Source organism: Pseudorca crassidens, chromosome 11 (genome assembly GCF_039906515.1).
Source record: "Pseudorca crassidens isolate mPseCra1 chromosome 11, mPseCra1.hap1, whole genome shotgun sequence".
In the NCBI taxonomy this organism is placed as follows: domain Eukaryota; kingdom Metazoa; phylum Chordata; class Mammalia; order Artiodactyla; family Delphinidae; genus Pseudorca; species Pseudorca crassidens.
In genome coordinates this window covers 97,933,030-97,955,739 of record NC_090306.1, presented here as the reverse complement: position 1 = coordinate 97,955,739, position 22,710 = coordinate 97,933,030, and the positions used below count along the sequence as shown (strand labels likewise).

Genomic DNA, 22,710 nt, shown 5'->3' with positions numbered 1-22,710 from the left:
GTCATTTAGTTCAGTCCAATGAATATTTATGGAGAGCCTAATTTGTGCCAGGCTCTGTGTTAGGAGCTAAGGTACAATCAGAGATAAGACATGCCCCTTGCCTTTCCAGGGCCTCATTTCACCAGTACATTCCTTTTACCTCCCTTATCATTCTTACAAATACAAGCTCTTGGCTACCTTATCTGTCCTTGCCAGAATTACTTTCTTTGCCACACACTCTAATTCGTTGTCTATTCATCACTACCACTTGTCTCAGGGCTTACCTCCTTAAGGACACTCTCTCAAATTAACTTGTCCTTAATTGATCACTCCTTCACTCTCTTTGCCGTAGTTCTATATTTTCCACTACTACTTTGGCTGCAGATTAAAAAACAAGTTCCTGGGGTTTTATAATAATTATAAATGGATAAAGAAGATGTGGCACATTATATAAAATGGAATATTACTCACCCATAAAAAGAAACGAAACTGAGTTATTTGTAGTGAGGTGGAGGGACCTAGAGTCTGTCATACAGAGTGAAGTCAGAAAGAGAAAAACAAATACCGTATGCTAACACATATATATGGAATCTAAAAAAAAAAAAAAAAAAAAGTTTCTGATGAACCTAGGGGCAGGACAGGAATAAAGACGCAGACGTAGAGAATGGACTTGAGGACACGGGGAGGGGGAAGGGTAAGCTGGGACAAAGTGAGAGAGTGGCATGGACACATATACACTACCAAATGTAAAATAGCTAGCTAGTGGGAAGCGGCCGCATAGCACAGGGAGATCAGCTCGGTGCTTTGTGACCCTCTAGAGGGGTGGGATAGGGAGGAGATATGGGGATATATGTGTATGTATAGCTGATTCACTTTGTTATAAAGCAGAAACTAACACACCATTGTAAAGCAATTACACTCCAATAAAGATGTTAAAAAAATAATAATTATAATAAAGAATAAATTATAAAAGAAACAAATCATCCACAGTTGCCCCTTTAATACAACTGTTCTAATCCATGTCCACATGCACATGTGATATTGACACACCATAATACCAGGAAAGATATAGTTATTCTTCTGCTATTTTAATAATCTCTACTATTCATAACTCTACTTTTCACTGGATATACCATACACAGAAATATTACATATTTTGATAAATTTTAAACATAAAATTTTATTTGACATGCCCTTCCTGATGAGTGACTTTGCTTCTCCATTGGTTCAGATATTTGTGAGTGACTATGACTTAATACTAGAATGAGATTTAGTTCACACTATTCCTATTTAAAAAATTTTTGTAGTCTTGATAAAGCACTAAGATATCTTACACAAATAAGGCGATGGGAAAAGGAGGAGTCTTGTAATTACATCAGTTATTTTACATTCCTTTTTAGGTATATTTCCTCCCCCCCACCTGCTCAATAAAACAAATACTAAAACTACTTTTAGTATTTAGTATATATTTAGTATAAATACTAATTTTTAGACAGGTCATTATCACATGACAATTCAATTAGGTATATTTTCCATTTTGCTAAAAGCAGAAAATTAGAAACCATCTACTTTACAAAAACAATCAGCTAGGGGGATTTCCCTGGTGGTCCAGTGGTAAAGAATCTGCCTTCCAATGCAGGGGATGCGGATTTGATCCCTGGTTAGGGAACTAAGATCCCACATGCTGCGGGGCAACTAAGCCTGCGTGCCACAACTACTGAGCTCGCGCACCTCAACTAGAGAGCCTGCGTGCTGCAAACTACAGAGCTCACGAGCCCTGGAGCCCATGCGCCACAACTAGAGAAGAGAAAACCCTCATGCCACAACTAGAGAGAAGTCTCCACGCTGCAACTAGAGGGAAGCCCGTGCTCCACAATGAACACCCAAAGCAGACAAAAAAATAAATATTAAAAAAAAACAGAAACAAAAATAGCTAAGGGTAACCCGTTAAGCAGTCATGAAAGTCATTCAACTTTTTAATTCTGAGAAAATATACCAGTAGAGGCTTTATCAATATTTATTAAGAAACTTAATTATTCTTGCTAGTTTTTAACCTACAGGTATTTTTTTTTTAGTTTGCTATACTCAGCACCATTTATACTCATGTATATTCATTCATTTTATTACAGCTTTGCCATATAATCTTTTTTGAAAAAATTTTAACCTGTGTAAATGCTTTAACTATATTTTCATCAAAATCTTACAGCTATAGATTCAATTTATTCAAAATAGTCAGCCAAATCAGACTTGTTTTCAGTCCCAATTTTTCAATTCCAAGCAATGTGGTAATATGAATTAAGGAGAATTGTAACTGTGAAATAAACTGCAAAATGCATCTTGTAAGACAGATTATAAGTGGTCAGATCACAATTAATATAAAGACCTAATAAAATTAATTTATCCATTGTTTAATAAGTGAGCAGATATAAATAAGTCAATATGTTCTTCCTCCTTATTTAATTTGGATTACAATGCAGAACTAACTTTTTAAGTTACTTATGAAACAGGAATATGATTTTAAAAAAAAACAACCCATGAAATTTCTTCAGTAAATGTACATATGTATATATACTGAACTCTGATCCTTTAGTCATTAGGAATAGTTAAGTATAATAATCACAAACAACACGATTAATCTAATAAGACATCATGATAAAATTTTTCTATATATTTAATAAATAAGAGAGGTATACACTGCTAAAAATTAACAGATTTGTAGCCAACACATAATTTTACTTTTTAATAGGGGGCAGCAGATAGTAAAGATGTTATAAAGACTGTCATTGAAATAAATACATCATGATTTTAGGTTTTTAACAACTAATTGACCAGTGCATACCCAGTCTAAAGGAAATCACGTAAAAGTTTATCCACAGGCTTTACCTGGTTCGCTGTGAAAATGTCTGTTTCAAAGAGTCAGTCTCACTAAACTATACTGCTCAAGCTGCTCAAAGGTGCTTTTCTTTTCAACTAAGACATACCCTCAGGACGAGTACTGAGAAGGCCTGAAAAGAACTGTGTTCTTAAAACAAGTGGAAAAGCCACTTGTGGCCTCCAGATGCTCTCTTTGCTTTATACGACTGGATTCCTTTTCAAGAACTACGCACCCTTTGACTAAAGTGGATATAAAAGAAGCACAGTTGCCCCACTTCACTATCATGTACAGTGTCTAAATTCAGAACAACTGAACACACACCAACACACCCAGGCTCTTATGTCAAGCTTCATCTGTAACAGAAGACACGATTCAGAAGGTGAAGACTGGAAACCCAGGGGTAATGGCACCATCATTGGTCATCAAGGGAGGCTTCCTCCTTGCCTGGAACCTCAGAGAAGCATGCTCTAATAGGATATGGGATGGTGGAGAATCTGCCCTTCTTTTATGTCATATGGAAGAAAGTTTATTTTGAATTTAAAAGTCAGTTCTCAGGCAATCATTTTTAAGTACAGTTGGTAGAACTTGAGGATCTGTAAATTAATTCCCTTACAACTATCCAGGATCAAGGAGTCCTTGAACTCTCTGCTCTTCTCTGGATGTGGCCTCCCCAGGGGGCAGTGGGCACCTCACAGAGCACAAAGAGCAGGGCCGTTTGTCCAGGGTCACTTTGTCACCTGGGAGTATGGATTTCAAGTCTCCCCAAACTCTTGTTTTTGAGTTTGCAGAGAACAGTATGGTCTTTACTGAAAGAAAATCTAAATGTTGTCAGTCTGAGAAGAAAAACGCTGTGGGGTGTGGTACCTTTTTAATTTTATTTTTAAATCACTGCTGCCTCACTGATTGGACTCTGCTTACAACATGTTCCCCAGTTCTGAAAGAGCTACGATTTGCCTGCCAACAAATTCTTGATGAATGTCAAAGGTATAACTTTACTTGTGCTAATTCTATTTAAATCAGATGAGATACTAATATCAGAAGAATTTTATCAGTTTGCCTTATAATTTTAATATCAGTTCCCCATTTTTTCAAGAGAAGGTAATTTTATCTGGAGAGCTAAACGCCTCAACTTGTACATAATTTATTAGATTATAACCTCAGACGTGTGTAGCAGTCACAGCAGGTACAAACATTTAACTGGCTTGAAAAAATTCCTGGTGGTAGGAGAGCTGATTGCCACTCACAAGTAATAAAAGACTGCTTTGGACCCAGAGAAGGTGGAGGCCTGTCTCTGTTATTTACTGTGTGGTGAGCTTCAGGAAACCACTGAGACCCTAGGATATCAATAACTCAGATATCTCACCTGAAAGAGAGGGATACAAATATTCGCCCACCCTGCACAACTGCTGTGAAACAGCGTAATGTAGGTCCAACCCCCAGGCTGAGAACATGACTGGCAGGTATTTTTCAACAGGCAGTTTTCATTACTTCACAGCTTACCAGAACCATATCCAGGTATTGGCCCTTTGGTTTGAAGGTCTGGGAGCCCCACATTTAGAGCGTTGGGGACCATGTTGTCCAGATGCGGCTTGGGCCCAACGGGATGAGACGGCGAGTGTTTCATGCTGGGCTGCCTCTGCTGCTGCTGCTGCTGCTGCAGGGCGCTCACCATTCGAGCCAGCTGGAGGCGAGCAGGCGCAAGGGAAAACGGACACGTGAGACACGCTGAACCTCACGGGGAAAGGCGGCATTTGAGTCATGTTTGCCATCGAAGAGGTTAAGCAGAGACGCATTCCTCCCGTGGAGCACCAGGGGGACCCTTCCAGTGCCACGTACCTGCTGCTCCTGCTGCTGGCGCACGGCTTGAGAAAGCTTCCTCTGGTTCTGTAACAACTGCTGCTGTTGCTGCTGCTGCAGGAGCAGCTGACACGCCTACAAAGCAGGGGAGAAAGAGAGGACGCAAGTTTCCTTAAGACAGACTTACTGGGAAAACTGTGAATGAATTAAGTGCCCGTGAAGGAAGCACCACCGAGTTCCCAGTCTACGGGTCACATTTACCTGCAGTTGAGCTGATATATCAACCCTTAAGCACACTCAACAGTTTGCATGAAATGAAGCAAATAAAAGCTAAAGAGAAAAAAAAAAAAGAAAAAAAAGCAAGTAACCTTTTTAGCTATAGGAGGAAAATCTGCTACTTACCAACTGAAACTGGGGAATCTGTGGAAGCTGGCTCAGCATGGCAATTTGTTGAGGAGATAACTGGGGCCCCACATTGAAAAGACCTGGATTCAGGCCACTGTTGGGAAACTGCTTGAGCATTGAGGCAGAAACCTAGCCAAAAGAAGGAACTTTCAGAATTTATCAAAATAAAATTTTTATTTTTCCGTGACATGAATCTTATTATAGCTAAAGCAAGCACTGCCAATTTTTTCCTTGAAAAATATTTATGAAAAATATTGAACGATTGAGAGAAATACACCAAAGTGTTAACAATGGTTGTCTTTGAGTGGTGAAATTACAGGAGCTTTTTAATTCTCTTTTTAGACTTCCAAATTTTTCTACACGAAAAATTATGAATTTTACAATCTAGAAAATATCAAGAAAAAAATTAATGATAATACAACTTTTGTCTGAGAAGTTATTACTGGAAATGTGCTATAAAAACATCCACGGAACCCACTGAATCAGTGAGTGCCATGGAGAACAAACTTACTCCCTCTTCCATGAGTGGTAAATAGCATTGTGGTCAGAAGCCTAGTTCTAGAGGCAGACCATGTGGACCTGCCTTTTCTAAGGTATAGGACTCAGAGCAAGTGACTTACTAAACCTTTCTAAGCCTCACTTTCCTTATCTCCAAAACGGTTGTTTGAGGATTTTACGAGTTAGTCCGTGTCAAATGCTTAGAAATGCACTCCGTACATGTTCATATTATTTCACAGGATGGTTCTTCAGATGTCCAGACAATGATTACAGCTCCCCTGCATCTCATCTGCAGGTTACATATGATCAGTTCTCTCACCTGTATCTCATTCAATTTCTCAACACAGAGCCCAGGACAGAAAAGCCATTTCCCAACGTTGTCTAATACTGGGTAGACCTGGCCATCACTAACTATTCTTCTAAAAGCCATGCTTTTAACGGTCCCTACAATCTCAACTACTCTGATGATCATATCATAACTCCTAACTCACACATTAAGCCTAGTGTCAATTAAAATCTACAATATTAAAATTGTAGATAGGGCATCAGATTAAAATTACATGGGGCGTTTTACTTCCCCAAGTAATTTTTAAGCAGCTGGGTTTAAAAATTTTATTAATTTATGTTTTGATCCTTAGGACTTTACATTTATCTTTATATGCATGGCACATAGCAGATGGTCGATAAACACCTATTAGATGAATGAACCTCTCATATTTTAACTTACTAACAGTCACCCCACCAAGTTATTTTCTACCTATTATTTCACTTATTCCCAGTTTGAGTTTCCCCATCTGGTGACTGACAGGAATGTTGAACTTGACAGAGCTGAAGATAAATTTAGTCACGTGCCACTAAAAACGTCCTTCCAACCTGAAACTGGTCTAAGTCCAGGAATAGTCATTCATTTCTAATCAACACAACTGTTTTAGACAGCTTGTCTAATGACTTGTCAAAATAGAGATAGAACAACTTTATCGTTCCTATAATCCAAAATTTTTTTACCAATCAGTGAAGAAAACGAGTTAAGTTCAAATATGTTAGCGAACTACGATTCTCGATTCCTAGTACAGGTGCTCAGAAACCATGTTTTTGATAATCTTTTCTAGAATCTTGCTTGGAATTGGCACCAAGTTCATCAGTCTTTAAGCCACTTTCCTTGTTCTTTCAAAATTAGAAAAAAAAAAAAATTCCCCCATTCTCCTTACTTCATTGTAGGGGAGGGGTGCTTCTTTCCCACTGCTGACCTGAGGCTCCACACAGAGGGGCATCCACCTTTATCATAACACTCTGGGCCTCTTTCCCTTACATCCTGGCAGCAAGCCCACAGGGAGGACTGCCCTATTCCAGTTACTAGGGGGTAAGTTTGGAATTCAGTATTAGGAAGTTCACATTCTCCAGTATCAGCTTTCTCGGTAGTAAAGGGGACGTTTAGGCCCCTGGAAGCCTTCCTCTTTTTGTCTTAAAAATTCAGGATTTGGGCAGGAAAGAGGGGTTGTCATTATTAAACCCTCCTCCTTGAAGACCCCAAGCATTCTTCAAAGATCACAGTCAGGGCTCTGCAATTCTTTCCACAAATTCTTTCTCTGCTATAGGATTTAATGCATCTTAAACCCTTTCGGTTGAACACCCTTATTCTTAACAGAGAAGAAGACAAAAGCAGTAAAAATTTTCTTTCCACTTAATCAGTCAGCATTATATGAAGAGCCCAAAGCTATGATTCCTTTCCAGTCACCACATTGCACCAAACCAAGCTCTAAGACACTTTTTACAAGCCTCAACTTATTTTGTGTTTTAATCTCCCAGCATGACTCTCACACATTCACCCTTACTTGCATACCCTTACTTTCCATCTTTTAAAAATGACCCTATAAAACGTGAGTCATCAGAAAGCTTTCATCAGAAGGCCATGGGGTCTTCCCATGTTACCTTTCTTTAGCATCACAGTCAAAGTTAAATTCTTCAGCTTCCTAATACTTTTGAGTCACCATCTACATTCTCAAGAATATCTGCCTATCTTTTCTTTGACACTTTCTAGTCTAAAGACATCTAAGTTCAAGTTTCCTATACTTGGCTCACCAACTCATTTTCTTCCAAGATCTCAGGCACTTGCATTTAAACTGTCAATTCTCTCATTTTGGAAAGTATTTTGATTTAAAGTAATAGTTTTCCCAGCTGCTTCTTCTCTAGTCTCTGCAAGATGCTGAGTGTTGCCAACCAATTAAAAAACTTGTTTGACGCTACTATATAAAAAACAGATAAACAACAAGGACCTACTTTATAGCATGGGGAACTATATTCAATATCTTGTAATAAGCTATAATGGAAAAGAATCTGAAAAAGAACAGATATATAGATATATATAACCGAACCACTTTGCTGTACACCTGAAACTAACACAACATTGTAAATCAACTATACTTTAATTAAAAAAAAAAAGATAAACTGACTTAAAAAAACGAAACAAAACAAAAACCCACCTTATTTGATTTTCTATTTTAACAGACCCCTAGCAGATAGGACCTCAAAGCAGGCACACCATTACTGTGCACTTTACCGCTGCACGAGTTTTATGGCCAGCATGAGGGACACACCTTCCACAACTCATCTCAAATAATTCTTCTTCTTCATCTCTCCTTTGAGTTCACCCAAATGGTCACCAGTGTGGCTTAACTTATTGTCTATGATATAATGGTTCTAACCTCACTGTATTAAAAGGTTTTTTTCTTTTTTTTGTTTGGTGGGGGGTGGGAGCGGTCGGGGACAGGGAAGGAAGCTACGAGTGGAGATATATCCTACGCTATCACACCATATTCTAAACCAGAGTCTTAGACCATACCTCAGTGACTCATGAAATCGTATTTCTTACCTTCACAGTGTGAATCTTAAATTCATTTGGTTTAGCAACTATACCAGGTTGAACTGTGTCCCCCACCCCCCAAATTCATGCCCAACTGTGATCTCAGAAATGTGACCTTATTCAAAAGTAGGATCTTTGTAGACATAATCAAGTTTCAGATGAGGACATAATGGATTACAGTGGGCCCTAATCCAATGACTGGTGTCCTTAGATGAAGAGAAAGTCCAGAGACACACAGGGAAGAATGCCACGTGAATATGGAGGTGGCGATGGGAGTGACGCATTTACATGTCAAGGAACACCAAGCCCTGCCAGCAGCCACCAGAAACTAGGAGAGAGGCACGGAGCAGACTCTCCTCTGGAGCCTGCAGTAGGAACCAACCCTGATGACACCTTGCTATCAGATGTCTAGCCTCCAGAACTTGTAAGAGAATAAATGTCTGTTGTTTTAAGCTACCCAGTTTGTGGTCATTTGCTGTGGCAGTTTCTAGAAAAGAAACGAATACAATAACTCTGTTTGCAGGCCTGTGCCATCTGGTATGTTAACTACTAGCCTCATGTGGCTACTGAGCAGCTGAAACATGGCTAACCTAAGTGGAGATGTGGGTTGTTTTTTTTTTTTTTTTTGGCCGCAGCACGTGGCATGCAGGATCTTAGTTCCCCAACCAGGGATCGAACCCATGCCCTCCTGCAGTGGAAGTGTGGAATCCCAACCACTGGACTGCCAGGGAAGTCCCGAGATGTGTTTTAAGTGTAAAATACACACCAGATTTCAAAGACTTGGTATTAAAAAAAGGAAAGTAAAAATTTTAATATAATTTAAAAACACGGAGTAAAGGTTGAAATGATAATTTAGATATATTGGTTTAAAGAATATACATTATTAAATTAACTTTACCAGTTTCTTTTTATCTTTTTTTTTTTTTTTTTTTTTGCATTACGCGGGCCTCTCACTGTTGTGGCCTCTCCCATTGCGGAGCACAGGCTCCGGACGCGCAGGCTCAGCGGCCTTGGCTCACGGGCCCAGCCGCTCCGCGGCATGTGGGATCCTCCCTGGCCGGGGCACGAACCCGCGTCCCCTGCATCGGCAGGCGGACTCTCAACCACTGCGCCACCAGGGAAGCCCTCTATCTTTTAAATGGGGCTACTAAAAACTTTAAATCCCATTATGTGGCTTGTGTTACATTTCTACTGGACAGTGCCGCTCCAGGCTGTCTGTACTGATCAGCGTGTTTCTGACTTCCTTTCCAAAGCTTTCATCTATGATTCATGGGAAATGTCCTTTGCTTATTTTCTTTCCCAACCTACTGGCCTCCAAAATAAAGAGCCATTGTCTGAACTGTCATTTCTCCTCCCTTCTTTCAGTTTTATTTTTTTTTAAATTTAACTTACTTATTTATTTATTTTTGGCTGCATTGGGTCTTCGTTGCTGTGCGTGGCTTCTCATTGCAGTGGCTTCTCTTGTTGCGGCTCTAGGAGTGCGGGCTTCAGGAGTTGTGGCTCACAGGCTTCAGTAATTGTGGCTCGTGGGCTCTAGAGCGCAGGCTCAGTAGTTGTGGCGCATGGGCTTAGTTGCTCTGCGGCATGTGGGATGTTCCCGGACCAGGGCTCGAATCTGAGTCCCCTGCATTGGCAGGCGGATTCTTAACCACTGTGCCACCAGGGAAGCCCTCTTTCAGTTTTTAAAAATAAATTTATTTATTTATTTATTTTTGGCTGTGTTGGGTCTTTGTTGCTGTGCGTGGGCTTTCTCTAGTTGCGGCGGGCGGGGGCTACTCTTCGTTGTGGTGCGCGGTCTTCTCATTGTCATGGCTTCTTTTGTTGCAGAGCACGGGCTCTAGGGGCGCAGGAGGCTTCAGCAGTTGTGGCACGTGGGTTCAGTAGTTGTGGCTTGTGGGCTCTAGAGCTCAGGCTCAGTAGTTGTGGCGCACAGGCTTAGTTGCTCCGCGGCATGTGGGATCTTCCCCAGCCAGGGCTTGAACCTGTGTCCCCTGCATTGGCAGGCGGATTCTTAACCACTGTGCCACCAGGGAAGCCCCCTCTTTCAGTTTTAAAAGACCTACTGGACAAATCAGCTCGTCTCCTGATTACCGTTTCTCTTCAGTCTTGAGAATGTATGTTACCCCTTGCCACGAGCCCATGATCCCACCACCTTCCTTACTATTCCTACTACTCAAAACTAGCTAAAGAAACCACCATTCAAAGTAAAACATGCCCATGACCCAGCAGTACCCTAGAGAAATTCATCCTAGGAGACAAATAGAGGAATATTCACAGCAGCACTGCTCATAATAGCAAAAATCTGGAAACAACCCAAATGTCTATCGATAGTAGGGTAGAAAAGGTAAATGAAGGATAGTATATTCATATAGTAGAATACAGTATGAACCACAACTGCCTAAATCAACATGGGAAAATCTTACAAGCATTATCAAGTAAAAAAGTCAGAGAAGGCTACATACTGTATGATTTCATTACATAAAGTTCAAAAAAGGGAACATGAAACATATTATTTACAGATAGACAGATACAGAAAGACCTTAAAGAAATGCTAACACAACGTATTTTTATTCTTTAATTTAAATGTCAGCATCTCATATGTTCTATAAATTGACAGTTATAAAGACTATCAAGGTTGTACTTTGAGGACTTCCTATCTAGCACTGCTCAACTTCTCTCTTCTTTTTTTTAAAATTTATTTCAAAAAAAATTTTTTTATTGGCTTGCTTATTTATTTTTTTGGCTGTGTTGGGTCTTCGTTTCTGTGCGAGGGCTTTCTCCAGTTGTGGCAAGCGGGGGCCACTCTTCATCGCGGTGCGCGGGCCTCTCACTATCTTGGCCTCTCTCGTTGCGCAGCACAGGCTCCAGACGCGCAGGCTCAGTAGTTGTGGCTCACGGGCCCAGTTGCTCCGCAGCACGTGGGACCCTCCCAGATCAGGGCTCGAACCCATGTCCCCTGCATCAACAGGCAGACTCCCAACCACTACACCACCAGGGAAGCCCTAAACTTCTCCCTTCTTCAGATTCACATGTACTGTCCTCCTCCAGTGAATACAAAGGACCAGACAGATGCTTCACTGGGCTCCTGGCAAATGACTATTCATACCTGGGTTGCAGAGTAATTAAAGTACAGGCTTGCACATTCCCATGGCAGGGAATTAATTATTCTGGCTTAAAATCCTTTCAATCTCCAGCTGGGCTGGAGAAAGTGAAGCTCTAGTTGGGAGTGAATATGGCATTTAATGAAGTGTTACAAGTGCAAAATGACAGAAATTTAAAAGCAAGACAGACTTCCCTGGTGGCGCAGTGGATAAGAATCCTCCTGCCAATGCAGGGGACGTGGGTTTGATCCCTGGTCCGGGAAGATCCACATGCTGCACAGCAACTAAGCCCATGCGCCACAACTACTGAAGCCTGTGCACCTAGAGCCCGTGCTCCACAACAGGAGAAGCCACTGCAATGAGAAGCCCGCACACCACAACGAAGAGTAGCCCCTACTCGCCGCAACTAGAGAAAGCCTGTGAGCAGCAATGAAGACCCAATGCAGCCAAAAATAAATAAAAGTAAAAAAAAAAAAAAAAAAAAAAGGTCTCTTTATTAAAAAATAAATAAAAATAAAAGCAAGACAAACACCTCTAGAATATGTTACTTTCTGAACATTTGAGTAACAGGAAGAAAAAGGCAAGGTAGAAAAAAACCATGGTATGGAACATTTGTAACAAATCTTAAAGATGAGTTTCAATATCTTCTTCCTATGTTTACATTACTGACTGCCCCTAAAAAGCGGTTAAAATGGATGTAAAATTTGGTAATATTCATCAAGAATTTTATAAATTTATTTATTTATTTTGGGCTGCATTGGGTCTTCGTTGCTGTGCACGGGCTTTTTCTAGTTGCGGCGAGTGGGGGCTACTCTTCATTGAGGTTCATGAGCTTCTCATTGCAGTGGCTTCTCTTGTGGCGGAGCATGAGCTCTAGGCACATGGGCTCAGTAGTGGTGGCACACGGGCTTAGTTGCTCCGCGGCATGTGGGATCTTCCCGGACCAGTACTCGAACTCGTGTCCCCTGCATTGGCAGGCTGATTCTCAACCACTGTACCACCAGGGAAGTCACTCGTTAAGAATTTTAAATGTTCAGGGATTTCCCTGGTGGTGCAGTGGTTAAGAATCCACCTGCCAATGCAGGGGACACAGATTTGAGCCCTGGTCCAGGAAGATCCCACATGCCGCGGAGCAACTAAGCCTGCGCACCACAACTACTGAGCCTGCGCTCTAGAGCCCGTGAGCCACAACTAATGATCCTGTGTGCCACAACTACTGAGCCTGCGCGCCTAGAGCCCGTGCTCCGCAACAAGAGAAGCCACCGCAATGAGAAGCCCATGCATGGCAACAAAGAGTAGCCCCCGCTCACCGCAACTAGAGAAAGTCCACGCGCAGCAACAAAAACCCAACGCAGCCAATAAATAAATAAATAAATTTATAAAAATAAAATAAAAGAAGGTCTGGGGAATGGATTTAAAAAAGAAAAAAAAAAAGAATTTTAAATGTTCATGTGCTTTGACCCAGAAATTTCATTCTGGGCAACTAAATTTAGAAATAATGTGGGCAAAGATCTATGTATAAAGGATTTCTCTACAGCGTTACTTATGACAGTGGAAAATTAGAAACAATATCCAATAATTGGGAAAGGGAAATCAAATCAAGTCTACCTGATGGAACATTCTGCTTTGTTCATTAAGAATGATCAACTTGAAGACTATATTAGTAACCAGAAAATGTTATGACCCAATGTTAATGAAAATAGCAGGCTGCTGTGACCATGAATGCAGTTATGTGAAAAGCATGCCTGTGTACGAACAAAGTCTGGATAGGGGATTACGTAAAAATAATTCTTGTCCTTGCGTCCAGTGGGGTGGGAGGGTAGTTTTGGGAAGAATTTTTTTCTGGGACTTCCCTGGTGGTCCAGCGATTAAGACTCCGTGCTCCCAATGCAGGGGGTCTGGGTTCAATCCCTGGTGGGGGAGATAGATCCTGCATGCGTGCCGCAACTAAAAGCTCACATATGCAACGAAGATCCGCATGCTGCAAGTAAAGACCCGGCACAGCCAAATAAAAATAAATAAATAAATTTTTTTAAAAGAAAGAATTTTTATGTTAACCATGTTTTGCTAAATAAACACATTTCAAAAATGTAGGAGAACGCAAGTACTTTTCCTCTCCAAGTAGAGCAGATACTTTGGTCATAAAGAGATTTGGAGACCCTAAGTCTCTCAGACTAAGTTCACTGTGCTTTCCTAACAATTCCACTTTCTAGATCATCCTGAAATGCATCCTCCTGTGACTTGACATATACTTACTGAACTTAAAATACATGCCCTGCACAGTTGTCGATGTTCAGGATGCAGCAACCCAGAGCAGCCACAGATCCTGCCGCTGTGAAGCTTATTACCCTCCTGGGGGTGGGGTGGGGGTGAGTAACGGTGGTGGTGGTGTACTATACACAGCCTGGGACAGCCTCCCTGATAAGGTGGGACTGAAGCAGAGCTCTGAAGGAAATAAAGACGGAGCCATGTGCCAATCTGGGAGAAGAGCATTCTGGGAGTATGTTCCGTGCACTGGGGCCAGCTGGCTGGAGAGGTCTGGACGAACAGGAGAGCGGCAAGTGTGGGGGGCAGGGAGGTCACCAAGAGCCCCAAAGACCACAGTGAAGAGCTGGCTTTGTATTCTCAGTGAGAGAGGGAGCCAGGAGAGGGGTCCCGGTAAAGCAGTAACATGATTTACCTTGACTTTCTGTGTTGACAGAAATGTCCCACATTTGCACTGTCCATACGGTAGGCGCTAATCTGGTGTGGTTATTTAAATTCATTGAAACCAAAATTCAGTTCTTCCATTCCACAAGTCACATTTCAAGTGCTCATGCGGCTAATGGCTACACTGGACAGTGCGGTCTTAGAGGATCGGTGTGAACTCGGGGCAGAAAACAAGACTCGAGGGAGCAAGTATGGGATGAAGCGGGGGGACCAGTCAGGAGACCATGGTCACAGTAGGAAATGGTCGGACGCTGGATGAAGTTTTGAAGGGAGGATTTGTTGCTGGATTGGTTGTGCGCTGTGAGAACTCACAACCAGCTCTGGCCTGAGCACCTGCAGGATGAGACTGCCAGGTGCCTAGAGGAAGAGGATGTTTTGAGGGGAGAGTGGGATGAAACAGGAAGTTCTGTTTTGGGCGTGTTCACTTCAGATGCCTATAAGGCATCCTACTAAAGATGGCCAGAAGTCTTTGGGGTTCAGAAGAGAGATCTGGGGTGAAGTCACAGTTTTGGAACTGACAGTATTTTAAAGTCATTCCACTGGGTGAGATCACCTAAAAGTGGATGTAGGTGGTGAGAAGAGGTTCAGATATTGAGACTGGGGTACTCTGATGTTTAAACACTGGGGAAGTGAGGAAGAACTTGTAAAGCAGAAAGACAAGAAAAGGCAGGTGGAGAACCAATATAGAAGGTGTCTGAAAGCCAAATGAATTATTTCAAAAAGGAGGGAGTGATCCACTGTGTCAAATGCTGATACATGAGTAAAAACTGGGGAACAGATCACTGTATTCCACAACACAAAGATCACCAGTGACCTTCACAAGGAGGTCTTAATTCCCACTGCCACTATCTTTTTTTAATTTCATTCTGTGTTTCATTCATTCATTCATTTATTTGCGACAGGTCTTAGTTGTGGCTTGTGGGCTCCGTAGTTGTGGCATGCGAACTCTTAGTTGCAGTATGCATGTGGGATCTAGTTCCCTGACCAGGGATCGAACCCGGGCCCCCTGCATTGGAAGTATGGAGTCTTAACCACTGAGCCACCAGGGAAGTCCCCCTGACTGCTACTATCTTATCTGGACTCCTGCACTAGCTTCATAACTGATCTCCTTTGCTCTAGTGATTCTGTCATTCAAACATGTCGTCTATATCATGGTGTTATTTTTCCAAAACTTAAATTTTCCTATACTGCCACTCAGTTGAGAAATCTTGCCTAACACTATATTATCTTTAGCAGGAGCAGCCAGACTCTAGGGAGCATGTAAAAATCCCCTGGGGGTGGTGAGGCCCCAACACCCAAGACTCTGTGTCTCAGTAGATTGAGGAAGACCCAGAAACTGTGTTTTTAAGTAGCGGCCAAGATAATGTTACAAACCATGGTGACCAAAGGACAAAGTCCAAACTACTTAGCAAGGCAAACAAAACCGTTCCAAATTTGGCCCCAAACTTCCTGACTATCTTCTTCCTATTCCATTCTAGACAGCATACCTACACTTCCACAAGCTCAAACTAACTACTCACACTAACCGCATTTCCCCAAACGTGCCGTGTCCTTCCAGATATTACTGCCCCCTGCACAAGCTGCTCCTGCCTCCTGGAAGGCACCTTTCATCTGGCTGTGCCCAGCGAACTCTGACTCGTTCTTCAAGACCCAGCTTAAATGCCACTGCTAGTGTGAGGTCCCACCCTGCTCCCCAAACTCTGTTAAGCTTTTCCATGCAGCACGCTATCTACCGACTACTCTGCCATCACCGCCACAACTCCAGGAGGCAGCGATGGGGGAGGCAGTGTTTTCTTCAACCATGCACTGCCAACACACAACCTGAAACACTGCAGACGTTCGATAACCATGGACGGCTGTTGGTCTGATGGCAAGGCATGTTGGCAAGTGCTCCAAAAGGCAAGACACTGCCACTGTAAAGGGCTGGGGAAGTCAGGAACAGCTCTGTCTACCTGGGACTTGAAGGATGAGTGGAACTCAAGAGAAAGGGAAGGGGAAGAAGAGAGACCTAAGAGGACTCCAGACAGGACCGTGAAGATGGGGGCAGGGGCACGATCAACATTCCTTCCTCTACCAAGATGGACAGACTCAACGTCCAAAGCAGGATTTGAAATCTATAGATTATGGTTTCAAATAAACATTTTAAGCTTCTGTCTTACAAGATGTATCAAAAAACAAACAACAAAACCTGACCCTTCACAACCTGTTGGCTGGATCTAATAAGTATCCCACCCCCTCTTATACGATGGGACAGACTCAAAGCTCTTGATCTTGATTCACACACTGAATCTTTACTTGGGCTTATCAGCTTTTACTTTGCTCCTCAGACCTGTTTCCCACAAAGGTGTACGAGAGGCAGTATGTGGTAGACTGGCACAAATCTCTCACCTATACCCCTGAACAACTCGTCCCATCTCCTGCTAATAGAGGGTCCTAAAGGGTTTCCATGGTACCCAAAAGACCGTGTCCTACACAAAGTTGCTCTGTGAATAAGTCTCTGCCGCTTCATTAGTTCTTGAACGCCCCCTAGAACACCCAGTCAGTGTTTTAGTATGTATCTCCTCAAAACTTTTCAGAATAACCCAGAACCTGGCAATTACCCTGTGAAGCCTTGAGGGCAACCAACTTCTGAATGTTGACGCATCGGAATTTACACAGTAGTTTTAATTATACACAGTTTAAAAATCAATATAGCACTGGGAAAATATACAGGAGATCTAAAAGGAATATAATCATAATGCTTTTCATGTAAAAACATCTACTTTGTATGCACGATACAATAAAAAAAACAAACGAGATTTGCCATCTTGTTCTAAAAATCTTGATCCCTGGCATCTGGATTTTTCCCATTTTAGATGGGTAACTGTTATTCCTTTTACGCCCACAAAACCAGTCAGTTGACAACTAGTAACCACCTGGACTTTTACTTATGAATTGTGGATCCATGAACGGCTTACCTGGGGGGAAATGAACTGGGGAGGCACTTGCGCCCGGAGATTAGGAGAAGAATTCAGCGGCTGCACGGGGGTGTGCACGCCTCTCGATTGTGCTGTGCTATTTCCAAACAAACCATGATTGCCACCCTGTCAACGGAACAGCGACGGTGAGGCTTTTTGTTAACAAAAGAAAACACAAATAAGAAACAGTTCAGGTTTTCTCTCCCTCAGAAGAATCATATCCCGTGTTCCGTGGAATCACAGAATTTTACAACTGAAAAAAGTTCCTGATCTCAGAATGCTCAGAAAAGTATTCAAATCCAATCACGGGCATATCATCACCACCCCTGCAGTCTGATGCATTCTATAAACCAAAAGCATTAAACTTAGTCAAATGTTAGAAAAAACACTACTTTGTTGTTGCTGTTATTGAAAGGTACAGGCAGTATAACATTTATTTAACTACTTTCTTTTTTAAGATTGGGTTTACCGAATTTATTCTCAAACTATATAACCTGAGACGCACCTTAAAAAGCAACTGAGTAAAAATGCAGGCTTGTGAATAATATCAGTTGTAAAACAATACTATGATATGACTTCTCTGAATTGGTTGATTCAATCATAAAATCAGTGCCACCCAACTGTGAGCCTAGCTCCCTGAGGACCCTACTCCAGATCCGAGCACCCTTCCCTGTCCTGGGTCTGCTTGGTCCCTTCTTTACTAGACGAGGAAATGTGAATCAACCACGGAGTGAGATAAAAAAGGAAGAAAGGGAAAAAGTGAAAAATCATTCCAGGGCTACCAAAACAAAACATTACTCACCTGTAACTTCTCATTCAAATGTATGACTATCAGTCTAGTCAAAAAACAAGCTTAGCTCCCTGATTTCTGGATGATCAACTCATTGAAGCAGTTCTAGACTGCTCCAGCCAAAGAGCTATAAAAAGCTGGGCTGTATATGATGGCCTTTCCTTTCTGACTTGTTTCTAGCAGAGAAGCAAAGAGATCATATTCGATACTTGACGCTGCCCGACGTAGTTTTCTATACCATCTTCACTTGGCCTCTTCAAGGCCCAGCTCAGAGGTCAAACTCATCAACAAAGTCTTCTCCCAAACATTCCTCATTGCACATTCAGATTCACTGAGCCCACCTCTACATTCTCAAAACACTTGAAAACTCTTTGATAGGATCCATCATCAAATCATATTACAGTTATCTTCCATCCTGTACTTCCACCACCAGCTTAATATTTCCCTCTTTGTACTCCCAGAAACTCAATCAAGCCCTGGTCTGTAGGATGAGCACATCATTTGCAAACATCCATGACCCACCAATTTCATACACTTGAAAACAAACGTCCCACTGAACACCATCAGTGAAGACAGCTACACCACTGCTTACACCAAGTCTGTGAGCTCTGAGCTGAGGTCATCACCATCATCTTATCCCTGGAATCGTGGGGATTAAGGCAATTTTAAAGAAGAATTTTGTCCTTAAGTTCTAGAGCACCAAAGATATTTTGATGGCTTAATGATTCAAAATAGATTAAGGGACTGCTTCAGGGGAATTAATGAACTTAAAAGTATTGAAAATAAAAATGATTATGAATATAAAGTAGAAATGGCAATTAAAATCTGTGTACATCTCATAAAAGAAAATCAAAGATCCACCATGAATTTTAAATCTCCCAGAGGACTGTTTAAACATGAAAAGACCTTCAGTTCTAGAAACTCTAATGTCTCTGCCTCTCCTGTCTTACTAATCAAACTTGTCATTCTGAGGTGAAATGGCTCAGTTCTAACTTTTCTGAGATCCTGGTAGTCTGGAGCTTAGCTACTAATTCTTCCCAGGAAAATAGGAAACATTTATTTTGCTAAGACTATTCCACTGAGATCATTCTCACACTTTACTATCAAAGTAATGACCTTGTTATTAGATGTTAATTATTCATGGATGGCTCCTGGATGCTGGGGTTTCTGACAGCTAAAGTCCTTGCCAGAACCTATGTTTTGTAGGGCTCCAAACTGCTCTGTATGGGTCGTTTTAAATTTCAACCTCTCTTTCTGGTAAGAGGTATTACAAAGAATTTACCTTTTTTGGTTTTTGTAAAATCAAGCCCTACTTTCCTATTCCTAGGAGAAAGAGTCCATCCCACTCCCAACAAAGGTTTTAGGTTTTCATTATCAAGTGTCTCTAAAGCCATACCAAACACTTGGATATATCTGATACAGATAATAACAAAGATAAGTCAACATAAGTTTATCAAAAAATACCTTTTTTAAAAAAATAAAACCCTCTTTAGATCATTTTTATTCATTATTTACTGTTAAATCTTGCTATTTTATTTTTTGGCTGTGGCATGTGCCTGGTGAGATCTCAGTTCCCCGACCAGGGATGGAACCTGGGCCATGGCAGTGAAAGCCCAGAATTCTAAACACTAGGCCAACCAGGGAATTCCCATCTTCTCTATTTTTTAATATGGAACCTTTGGCATCACAAGTTGGTCATCTTCTTGGCTCAGAAGTAGCTATTTTGCACAGTAACGTATTTAATGGTAATCATACAAATCCAGTCTTTTTTTTTTTTGCAGTACGCGGGACTCTCACCGTTGTGGCCTCTCCCATTGCGGAGCACAGGCTCCGGACGCGCAGGCTCAGCGGCCATGGCTCACGGGCCCAGCCGCTTCGTGGCACGTGGGATCTTCCCAGACCGGGGCACAAACCCGTGTTCCCTGCAACAGCAGGCGGACTCCCAACCACTGCGCCACCAGGGAAGCCCAATCTAGTCTTTTTTTAAAGAACTATATTTAGAGATTAGGAAAACCAGCATCAAAAGCATATATATATATAAATGGTGGCTTATCTGGCTATTTCTAAAGCTTCACTGTTGTATGTGAGGCTTTAATGATGACCTGAGCCTAATAATTATTGGTGATATTTGCCTCAACTACAATGTTTAACTTAGAAAGGTATATAGATTAAAAACAAGGTTATCAAGCTAACTGAAATCTTCTGTAATTTGGGAAAAACCCTCAAATTTTATTTTGAAATTATGAAGTATGTTAACTCTGCATGAAAATAGTGTGAAAAAACCGTAACCATATTTGGATAGAACATGTATAATCAACTTGGTTCACAATGGACTTTGTAGCAATCCACAGATCAAAAAAATGAAGAGAAATGACCTTTTTTTAGAGTCCAGTGCACAGCTAGTTTGGCTGGTCACTTATACTAAAGTTTATGTACTATAAGTATCTGATAATCAGGTGATCCTGGGAGAATACTTATGATCACCATTAACCAAGAGTATTAAGACTATCTTATATTTGATATATCTCAACCCAAAAGAGCCCTCCTCCCCACCAAAATGGATATAATTGTTTCTTCTCTGTTTATATAAGTAATACACAGCCATGTCCTCTGTGGAAACATTAGGAAAAAGAGCGCAATATCAAGGAAGAAAACAAAAAACTACCTGTAACTCTCAATCCAGAGTTAAGCAATCTGAACACATGGATATAATATAGTCCATTTTTAAAATGTGCTAAGGCAACAATTAGAAAGCATATGAACGATCTATATGCGTCTTGAGGACTATAGCGTAAGAGGTGTTTTATACCATCCTTTCATTTCTATGTGAAAAGTCATCACGTGCAAACAGAATGGACGCAACTAATAATTAAATGTCCTTCTGTGACATTCAGAGATGAAAGCAGAAGGACAAGTAAGTAGTCATGGAGCTAAGGCCAGGAAAGTATCACTGGAGCCACTGTCACAAAGGAATTGTCCCCAAATTCCTGGTTTTCTCCACAAAAACTACAACAGAGCTACTGCAAGGTGACAGACAGAGGCCTGCTCTGTCCACCTGGGCCTGTAAAGGCGAGGCGGCATGATCAGGCCAGCCCTGCCAGTCCTGTTTCTGCTGCACAGCCCTTCCTTGGAGGACTGACAGATCCAACACCAGGAAAGGCGCTGCTCCAGGCTGAATCAAACGCTGGGCAACATCGGTCTTCTTAAAGCTTCATTATCTAACATGTAAGTTACCTTTCTCTGGGTAATATGATACTTAAGGACACTGGATTCTTAAGATGCTGTAACCCTCCAATATTTAATCTTACTAGTGTTGCTGCTGCTTTCTAATTAGCAATTTTATTAGATTGAAAAGACCTCAAAAGTAGTCTTGCCATTCAATCAAACGTTCAAAAATGGCAAATATGATGCTAAATTAGATGATAGAAGGTACCTGTAAGCTTCTTTAACCTTTTCCTAAGCCAGTCATTAGTTAACTATTAAACGTAAACTTATGACCAAAAATGGGAAGACAAAAGAAACATATTTAAAATAAAACCCATGTTGAGAAACATGAAGAGAGATGGGTTCTATGGGCTGAAAGAGCTAAAGCCTATACTTAATATCATTCTGTGCATTCAGTAATCAACAAATTTCCCAAGACAGACAAATGATGCAATAAACTGCAGACCAGGGCCAAGGCGAGGCCACAGCCAAGCAGTTATAAATTTGAGAGGCCTCCTTACTTGTCTAGCAGCGAAGTTTTGGGGGTTGAGCCCTGTACCGATTGCTCCAAGGCTGACGTTGGGTAGTGTGGAACCAGAGGGAGACAGCTTGTAGCTGGGAGAAGGGGAGAAGGGAGAGCAGGGAGCCTCATCCCCAAGGCACCCATCTTGATTGGAGAAAGGCAAAGTCAGCTGAAAAGTAGTAGTAGTTAGCCAATCACAGTGAGTGTTGGTTAGTGAAGCAACAGAATGCAAGAAGGGAAAAGAGAAACACCAGGAATAAACAAGGTTAGAGTGTATTAGCAGTAAACGAGGATAGAATTTGGATCTGATAATAGTCATGATACTTTGCCCAACAGACACCATCTGTCATCCTCTTTCCTATAGATTCTTATCCTAAGTTAGTTAACACATTCTGTCCATTGCACTAAGATAAAAATTGCCAGACACTTCATTTTCATGCATCTAGTATTGATTGCTCTAACTACGTGGCTGCCGAAACAGAAGCCACGGTAGTCTTCTTGCGGATATGTTGCTGTCTGGATCAGCACTGTGGTGTCAAAAATGTGCCAGATCTAAACACTCTGGTTTTAACTGCCTTCTGAAGACCAGGGACACTGCAAATTGGTATTCTGAATCAAGGAATGACCTCCTCCATTAGAAATGTTAAAAATCCCAACAGATAGGTATAAATGACTTGTTTAAAGCAGGTAGTTGAGAATTTGAAAAGTATACCATCATAACTAAAAACAGATCATTATGGAAATGGAGAAAGAAGACAAAAGAGCTCTCTTAGAAATAGCAAAGGAGAAAGTTTTGGATCATCTCGACAAAGCTAGAAGGCAAGGCCTTAGGAGACACAGACTATTTGCACAAGATCCAAAAATTTATTTTTGTAAATTGCACAACAGCAGAAAAAAGAATTCAGAATAAATTTGCCTCTAGGATTTCTTCTACGTGTTTTGAGTGTGCATTTCCCCCGCTATAAATAGATCACTTCCCCCCTCCAAACTTCATAAATTCCCCAAAACTTAG

The 22,710-nt window shown here is 41.4% G+C and overlaps 1 protein-coding gene across 9 annotated transcripts in view; it reads right to left on the bottom strand.

The window, feature by feature from the left end:
- TNRC6B (trinucleotide repeat containing adaptor 6B) overlaps positions 1-22,710 on the bottom strand; it is a 261,509-nt gene that overhangs the window by 28,098 nt on the left and 210,701 nt on the right. For 6 of the 9 annotated variants that reach the window (XM_067698163.1, XM_067698167.1, XM_067698165.1 and 3 more), the window contains 5 exons: positions 21,697-21,867; positions 17,182-17,307; positions 5,054-5,185; positions 4,691-4,786; positions 4,355-4,535 (listed from right to left, as the gene is read on the bottom strand). In XM_067698163.1, the coding sequence (XP_067554264.1) occupies positions 4,355-4,535; positions 4,691-4,786; positions 5,054-5,185; positions 17,182-17,307; positions 21,697-21,867 (706 nt within the window). The remainder of the gene's footprint in view (positions 1-4,354; positions 4,536-4,690; positions 4,787-5,053; positions 5,186-17,181; positions 17,308-21,696; positions 21,868-22,710) is intronic. The other 3 variants (XM_067698168.1, XM_067698170.1, XM_067698172.1) reach the window with 1 other exon arrangement.